The sequence below is a fragment of the Habropoda laboriosa genome, unplaced genomic scaffold (assembly GCF_001263275.1).
Source record: "Habropoda laboriosa isolate 0110345459 unplaced genomic scaffold, ASM126327v1 scaffold128, whole genome shotgun sequence".
In the NCBI taxonomy this organism is placed as follows: Eukaryota; Metazoa; Arthropoda; class Insecta; order Hymenoptera; family Apidae; genus Habropoda; species Habropoda laboriosa.
In genome coordinates, this window is record NW_017100281.1 from 2103665 (window position 1) to 2112307 (window position 8643).

The 8643-nt window shown below is 37.3% G+C and overlaps 2 protein-coding genes across 2 annotated transcripts in view; one reads left to right on the forward strand and one right to left on the reverse strand.

The window, feature by feature from the left end:
• Nucleotides 1-2557: 2557 nt before the first annotated feature.
• Nucleotides 2558-8643, reverse strand: part of LOC108573629 (E3 ubiquitin-protein ligase RNF19A-like) — a 9948-nt gene continuing 3862 nt past the window's right edge. Inside the window, exons 8-13 of the mRNA XM_017936094.1 lie at nucleotides 8510-8619; nucleotides 4104-4302; nucleotides 3799-3994; nucleotides 3556-3721; nucleotides 3115-3482; nucleotides 2558-3002 (exon numbers count right to left, since the gene is read on the reverse strand). Of these exons, the coding sequence (XP_017791583.1) occupies nucleotides 2759-3002; nucleotides 3115-3482; nucleotides 3556-3721; nucleotides 3799-3994; nucleotides 4104-4302; nucleotides 8510-8619 (1283 nt within the window). The 3' untranslated portion in view covers nucleotides 2558-2758. The remainder of the gene's footprint in view (nucleotides 3003-3114; nucleotides 3483-3555; nucleotides 3722-3798; nucleotides 3995-4103; nucleotides 4303-8509; nucleotides 8620-8643) is intronic.
• LOC108573630 lies at nucleotides 5981-7604 on the forward strand. The gene is made up of 3 exons (XM_017936095.1): nucleotides 5981-6150; nucleotides 6346-6561; nucleotides 6651-7604. Exons 1-3 carry the CDS (start codon nucleotides 6019-6021, stop codon nucleotides 7602-7604), a joined length of 1302 nt encoding a protein of 433 aa, XP_017791584.1. The 5' UTR covers nucleotides 5981-6018.

Sequence of the window (8643 nt, forward strand, 5' to 3'; positions counted from 1 at the left end):
CTTATTATTATGTTATAAATGTATTTTAAAATAAAAATACTTTATAAACTCATTCAGTTTTCTAAATTTAATTTCATTACACATGTAATTATTTGCAATTAAGTGTTAATAGTAAGTATTAATAGAAGTGTAATGAGCAAACAAAAAATTGAACAAAAATTATATACATACATTTTTGTAATACATTGAACTGTAATCTTCATACAAAATGTACAGTAACTAAAAATATTTGCAGAAACTAATATTAATTATTGTAAAAGTATAAGTTCATTCTTTGTGGACTCCTATAAGTTATACATATGAACGTATTAAAACTGCGCTGCATCAACGAAACGTACTTTTTTAATTTATATATTTAAATCATTATTCAAAATACGTAAAAATATTGGTAAAAATGCATACTTTTAAAAATGTTTCTACATTAAATTTACTTTACTTTTTATACTTTATACTGTGTACTAGTTACTCTAGGCACACTTTCAGAATACAACTTACTTAATTAAAACATCTACTCTTGTTTATACAGAGTATAACCAAAATAGGTGACCAAACTTCGGTATCATATCTTGCTCTTCCTAAAGATGAAAAAAGATCATATAAAGATAGGTTCAGAAACTCTTCCTTTCCAAGATATCAGTAAGTCACGCTCTGCTGATTTAAGTCCTTCGGAATTTTATTTATGGGGACACCTTAAAATTTTAGTGCATGATAGTAATACTATTACTACAGACAATCTTAGAAACCAAATTATTCCTGCATGTGACAAAATTCGAAATAAACCAGAAACTTTTGACAGTCTTCGACAACATCTGAGACGTGTTAATATTTTGGACAGTGTTTTAGACCTATGTTTATATGACCGTTCTTTCATCCTTCGAAATAGCAAAATACGATATTAAAGTTTGGCAACCCATTTCAGTTACACCCTGTATATACAGATTGTATAGCAGCTTATGTCACATTTCACAATTCCGGTTTCTGGGTCCACATATCTGTTTTTTTTTCCTTTTTTACATGTAGAAGCTTTTCATAAGATTGTTATCACTCAAATGTATGACATTAGCTTATCCAAATATGTAACAAAGTTATTACTTACAAACAAAAAACGTATATATTGAAACAGTAATTTTACAAAATTATGTACATATATTTAAGTTCATTAGAACCTACAATAAAAAATTTATGAAACATAAGATTGCTCAAACATGTTTACAATATTTCTCATTACGATCGTTAGGACTCATGCTTAGTATTATGTAAATGTGAATATATGGGCAAGAAATACAAACCAAAGCTTTTGATATGCTTAATAAAGCACCTGAAATTATTATATATAAATCACTGGAGGTCAATAATAAATAAATGTAAGCTGAAAGTAGTGGACTACCATACCTTGTTTTATAGTAATGTTAATTTCTTCTCCTAAAACACTGTAACATTTACTGTTAAGGCATTTTCAGTGCCTTCAAAGACGTACATTATACTACGTACATTTTCATACATCGAGGGACAACATTTAGAAAATGTTCATGTACAAAGGTTCTTACAATACTTGTACATCTGGAAATACGATTGACGAATTGACAAGTGTATCATGCATAGAAAATGATAATTGTTATTTGACGTAAAATGCAACTTTATAAAGCGTTTATAACTTGTTTCTTAAATCTTCACATAGTTACTCTATTTCTTATCGCGTGAAAATGTGAAGTTTTTGCTGAGCTTCCCCTATTTATACATAGAAAAATTCTAACAGATTTGATACTTTACATCTGTGAACGTTACGCTTCGTATACGGGAACCTAACTTTTCGCGCATAACAATGTTTATCTTTGCACAACAGAACGTTGGTACAAAATGAAAAAATTAATTGTGATATTTTTTGTAACAGATTTGAGGCCGGTGTGTATGTGTGGGTGTGTCTGCGCGTGCATATACATATATTACACATATTTATACACACGTACTTTTAGAATATAAATGCACATGTTATTTACTTCGATGTACTTTGCTTTGCAAAGTTAGTTTCAGTTTGTTCCCTCTCCTTGCATTCATAATACGTTTATACATGGTGTGTATAAATATAGTAAGTTCAGCATTAATGCACGCACGCGGTGTACACTTAAATACATATATACACATATATGTAAATACGCATCTACATGTCTCGCATTTAAAGGACGCATGTACAGGGTATATTTTTAATCATGGACATGGCTTTCAGGGATAAATCTACACCGTTACATTCGTGGAGATTTCTAAAAGTCAAAAGAAAAGAACACTGCAAAATTGTTTGTAATAAGAAAAATTAATGTTAACTTCATTATTTGTATGCATTCCACACGACGAGAACAGGAAATGTTTTATGGAATTCATACTTCCCAAATGCACTGTTTTCACGCTAAAAAAATTATACGTACCTCCTCTCTATCTTTATGGAGCATACACACCATTAGAGTTACTAGGACTCATACGTATAATAAAGATACCAGTGCGCTTTCTTGTCGGACTGAAAATTTAGTATGCGAAAATCGTGCATTTACAACATACGGTGCCTTTTAAACTATTTCCTCTCGTCAAATAGAATGCATAGAAATTGAAAAAATAAACAATAATTGTTATTGTTATGAACAATTTTGTGGCACGTTATTGAAAAAATCTTCACCGATCTAAAGGTGCAGATACACACCTAAGAACCGTGACCATGATTAAAAATACACCTTGTACATTATTACGTAAATACTCAGTCTTTATTTTTTTAAAAGCGTAAAGCTTCCTCCGCTTTAGCAGTGGTGCATCCTTCATCAGAAGGTGTGGGAAAGCGACCACCGTTATTCTGTGCCGCTACGGGAGACGGTTCTTCTATCACTGATAGTCGCTTTTCACGATCCGAAGATACTGTAGAACTATGGAAGAAGACATTTCTTAAAGTGGCAACGTTAATCCGTTCCCGTGACACGTTGTCATCTGTGGAGTCAACCTTTGATTCCCCGGTAGAATTTCTGAAAAAAATATATAAATACACAAATAAAGATAACATACTATAAGTACAATTTGTACTGTCATTGAAAAGATCGTAAGAGAGTGAAATAACTGAATTAAATTCCATCATACTTCGTAGTCTTTTGAGCATCTGTTTCTTGTTCAATTTCCTTGTTGCGTTTACGTCTTCCTGCACTTCGACTATTCATTCCACAAGTGCTAACAACTTCCTTATCCCCTTCAATGAAACTAACATGATCGTCGAATCTGACACGTTCAGAATCTCCATCCTCTCCAAAAACAATCCAATTACTAGAATAACTGCACTGACGATCTAGCGTCGGTTTGCGTCGAGCTCGTTTTGCTAAACCAGGGGCTACTTCTTCGAGTGAACTCAAAGATGTAGCCTGTCCTGCTGAGTCCATATGACCACCAGCAACAGATGCTGTACCTTGTTCTCCTTCCGTACTTCTACCACCGCTGATTGAACTTCCATCCATCTGAACAATTAACATAATTACAATTAACATAGAAAATTTATCCTGCTAACATTTCTCGACAAACACAACATACTTTAAAATTAAGAACAGAGCCCGCCAAAGCTCTCGTAGAAGCTGCGCCATCATCCAAAGCAATAGATGCGTTTACAGATTTCTCTGATAAACTGGTGGCAGCAGAGGCAGTTTCACTGCACAAACTGAATCGCTGGGTGGACGTCACATCCGCTTGAACTTCCAATCTGTTTTCAAATAAACGAATTATATCTATAAGTTTCTGATCGCTGTACGTTACACAAAAAAGAGAAACGATTTTTACCTCTGACCTCCTGGCAGGACACTAGAAGCTATACTTCCCGCGAGACTAGTACCAGCAAGAGCTACGTTACTGGCACTCTCGCGATCGTTTTCCCGACCCAATTTTTCCAATTGACTTCCGCTACCTAACGAAAGAGATGCTTCTCCTATCGAAGGATTACCACCACGATGACTGGCAACATCTATCGATGCTTCATCTATGACACAGATTACTCTTTCAATTACATTTGATCTTTCATCTTATTTTACGTAGATACTTGAAACACGTTCATGAACGATATATTGAAATGTGAATTGGATATTTACCTCCAGCGTTACGAACACCTAACGAACCCATAAGTTCATTCTCATCGTCAAAATCAAATCGTACTCCCGTTCCATTTGTAGAAACGCCGCAACCTCCGCTTCGACAAAGTGAAATAGGGACTACGCCGTAAACGTAAAATAATAAAATTGGTACACCAATACTGACGGCTAGCCCCGCTAATATAGGTGACACTAAAACCTGCAACAATCAAGTAGGAAAATTGTATTATACACACGTTTAATTATAAATTCAAATTTTTTATTAATTTGCCGGTAATTGCAATTATTAAAATAGAATTCATTACGAACAAGTCAGCAAGAACAATAAATATTCATTCGGTTGAAAGACAATACAATCGTCATTCACTATCGACCAACGAAAAAATTTCAAGGCAGAAAAGTCTAACAGTACATTGCAAACTTTCAACCATAGTTGATCTATTGTTACGTGGTTTCATACTGCCGGAAGTTTCTGAATGCATGCTGTACAATTTAGAATTGTACATTTTCCTTTATAAAGCACTTTTTTTCCAGAAAGAAAAACACAGTAATAATTGGAATGTTTTAGATGTACTTCATAAGTCGCTTCCAATTTGCGCTCGCGAAAATGACAGAATGCGAACGGTGAATGCAAAGAAATGCTCCAATTTCAATTGTACGAATTTCTGCGTTTGCATTAAAGTTCTTTCGAAATCTCATTATTACAAAAAAAAACTTTCCTCAAAAAAAAAAAAAAAACTTCGATAAATTAAAATATTCTCCACTCTAACATCAAACTCCAAACAATCTAATTACATCCAATTAATCGTTCTCCACGGAAGAACAGAGCCTGCGCATCGATCTATCGTAAATCCCCAAAATTTCCAAAATTGACTCTTCCTTTTTTTCCACGGTCTGCGCGTACTTAGGTAACGCTCATATAACATGGTCTCGGGGAAAAGTGAAAATTTCTCGGAGCAGCCTTGGAGGACGAAAGGAAGAATGGTCGGGCATCGGGTGGTGAAATAAATATATCTCGGGCAGTCGTGTAACGTGTCACGATGAGCCAAGAGATTACTGGCGCACGGTGATCTGTTTTCTAGATTTCCATCGAGCGTGGAAAGGAGCGTGGGGCAGCGGAACAGGAGGCAGAGAAAGTGCACGGTGAGCAGAAGGTGCGGGAGGTGCGGAAGGAAGGATATTGATCGACGGGTAGGAGTGCGCGCATGGGAGATCCTCTCTGTCCCACCCTGCGGCCTGCATCCACCTCTAGGTGGCTGACGATGGAGCGTGCATCGTGTCAGTCGGTACCTTAAGATCCACACTGTGGCTACGGGGATCATAAACGGTCCGGCTGGAGAACCTCGGGTCTGGGTAGTTTTGCGGCAAGGGTGTGTCTGTGTCGCGGAGACACTTGGAGAGTCCCCGATGAGAGGCAGGCGAACTACGCCGGCCCGAACATATTCGAGGACCGGTCGGCGTAACAGGAAGTAGAGGAAGGGACACGGCGACGAATCCATTCATTAACGGTGGTGGTGATTTCACGAAGCCTCGATAATATAACGACACGCTTGTGCGGTCATATGTGAACAGTCGAATAGAGACGCGTTCTCCCAGTGCATCATCGTACACGAGAACGTACATGTGCTTTATTGGCATTGATTGGGGGGAGTAGAGACACGCGAAACGTTACAAGTACAATACACACACACACACGCGCATACACGGTTCTATTCGTTTCTTTTTCTTTTTCACGGTTTTTCTTTTTTTCGTTCATTTTTCGGACCGACAATATTATACCTCGCACAATAACGACCGTTCGAGAATTAATCGGATTAATTGAATAAACAAACGAAGGGAGATAGAGAGAGAGAGAGAGAGAGACAGAGAGAGAAAGAGAGACAGATAGAGAGAGAGAAATTGAAGAAAGGAAACCATGGCGAATTGGGATTGGGAAGACACCGATTGGGATTGGGAAGACACGGAAGACTCTTCCTGCGGTGAGGAGCAGAAGCAGATTGACAAGGAGTGGCTCGGTGGTATCCTAAGGGAATTTCACAAAAAACCGGTTAGTTCGGTAGAAACTATGATTTACAGTTTTAACAATTGCCTATATAGGGATTTTTGCACGGCATCGTTTAAAACAGCCTATAAATGCTTTTGTTAGCAATGAAAAAAAAAAAAAAAATGCGAGACATTTGAAGATGTAGCCTACCCCGAGTGTTGTTGAATCGCTTGAAAAATTAACCCGTAATGTACACAGGTCACGATAATCGAGCGTAACGTAAGCCCGGGCTGTATGAGTAACGAAAGCGCGCTCAGCGCTATAATTCGCGTTAAAGTCAAGTACGCTTTGAACGACTCGAACACCACACAAGACCTCTCACTTATCGTGAAAGAGCTTCCTAAAGATGCGTTCAGTCGTTTCTTCGTTATCGAAGGCCAGTTCGATCTTCGAGAGATTAAATTTTACACACAGGTAAGCCTGATCGATTGATACACAGACAATTTTACACGTTGCCAAATTAATAGCCGTAAAATGATAACTCTGTATCTGTTTAACGTTAGGTTATGCCAGATTTGAAGGATTTTCAAAAGAAGCAATTAATATCCGAGGAGGACAATTCGAACGAGGAGATCCATTTGTCTGTTCCGGTGTGTTATCATGCACATTACACACCAGCCGACGAATCGGACGACAACCCAACGACACCAGACTCGATTCTAGTATTACACGATCTACGTGATTCCGATTTTCGAAACGTGAAATTTCGAGAAGGTTTGACGTACGATCAAACAAAGGTCGCGTTAGATACAATTGCACGTATCCACGCGCATTCTTTAGCGATGAAAATAATCGACGGACAACCTCTGTCTGAACGTTACCCATTCCTCTTTCAAACAGCAAAAGCGACAGACTCGTATCAACAGCTTGTCGAACGTGGCCTACCACAGCTTGCGAAATTTTTGAAAAGCACACCCGGATTGGAAACGATACTCGACGCTCTACTAGTACTACGTCCTAGAACTAAACACATAATATCCGCGCTTCTTGCACCGGAAGGACCATTGGCGCTAATTACACACACAGATTTCTGGTGCAACAATCTACTTTTTAAGGAAGGACCGTCTGGACTTGAGTGCTGTATTCTCGATTGGCAAATGGTTACCTATAGTAGACCGACTAACGACATCGCTTTGTTGCTAGTGAGTTCTTTGCCAACTGAGCTACGCCGAAAGCACTCAGAGACTTTCCTTGATATTTATTGGGACGCGCTAACCAACACGTGCTCACGTCTCGGTGTCGACATTCCGAAAGATTTGGGTTACACGAGGGATGATTTGAACAAGGACTACAGGCGGTCGCAACTTCTCGCGCTTCTTCTTTGTATTGGATCCGTAGACGTTGCCCTGGGCGATCCCGAGACCGAGCAACGCTTAATCGACGTTCTAAAAGATCTTCATGGCGAGGGTGTACTTACTGACGAGACTGCGATCGCCGCCAGCGAAAACGACCCTTAGTCAGCGTTATTATCGCCCATGATAGTGCTGCAGCAAATTTAATACTTCTACGCGAGATGTAAATCGATGAAAGAGAAATTATGGGACTGATCGTCGTTCGACAATTCGATCCGTTAGCCATTCGCGTTACGATTGCGATTCGCGTGATTCATCTCGAGCAAAAAAAAAGAGGCTTGTGTCGATAATGATGTAATTGCGGGTAGTTGAAGAAATCGAGGTCACATTCAAGTTAATTGACATGATAAAAATAGAATCGATGTTAGACTTTTGTGTTTTTGAAAATATTTCGATACTGGATTGTTCTTGCAACACGTATATCCTACAGTTTAGTAAGAGAATCGAGCCACCGAAATATCAATAAACGTTATATAAAGTTTTAAAATTAAGTACAACTCGACGTTATAAAAGAATTGCCGAAAAACACGTGCCACAAGAAAGAAAAAAACTTTTCTCCTTAAGCCAATTAAATACAGTTAAACGTTTCGTTCAAATTTCTTCTTATGACTAAATTTCTTCCCGCAATTATCGCAACAGTTATAAGACCGATATTCTGTTATCGCTAATTCACATACGCAATAATTATATTATTCCATTTCTTTGTACAAACTATATAAATAAAATATACTCTGATGTTGTCATGAACCTGTAGAGTGATTTTAAATGTAAACATAATTCCTAAGTAATGTCTATCAGGAAGTAAATATTTTTATTACAACCTTTCAATCAATGTTTCTTTTCTTTTAGTCTTTTTGTTTAAGAAAAATATTTTCAAAGCCAAATCAGTACTACTGTGTAAAATACTCGTTACTTTATCTAGCATACATATACGATATATCTAATAATATTAATAAATTCAAAAATGAAATCTACTATGTATAAATATAAAGAATAAAATTTTAACTTACGGACGCAGTTACTCCTCCAACGATAAAAGCATTCCTCTTATGTTTGTTATCTTTTTCATATTTTGTGTATAGTTCTTTTCCCACCCAGACTGGTATACCTGCAATAAGATATACATGTACAAATATACGCTTGT

Bases quoted from the DNA above. Each gene is read 5' to 3' on its own strand.
- LOC108573630 (XM_017936095.1), top strand. From the start codon at position 6,019: ATGGCGAATTGGGATTGGGAAGACACCGATTGGGATTGGGAAGACACG. The intron at 6,151-6,345 runs GTTAGTTCGGTA...TAATGTACACAG, and splicing joins GGGAATTTCACAAAAAACCG to GTCACGATAATCGAGCGTAA. The intron at 6,562-6,650 runs GTAAGCCTGATC...GTTTAACGTTAG, and splicing joins AGATTAAATTTTACACACAG to GTTATGCCAGATTTGAAGGA.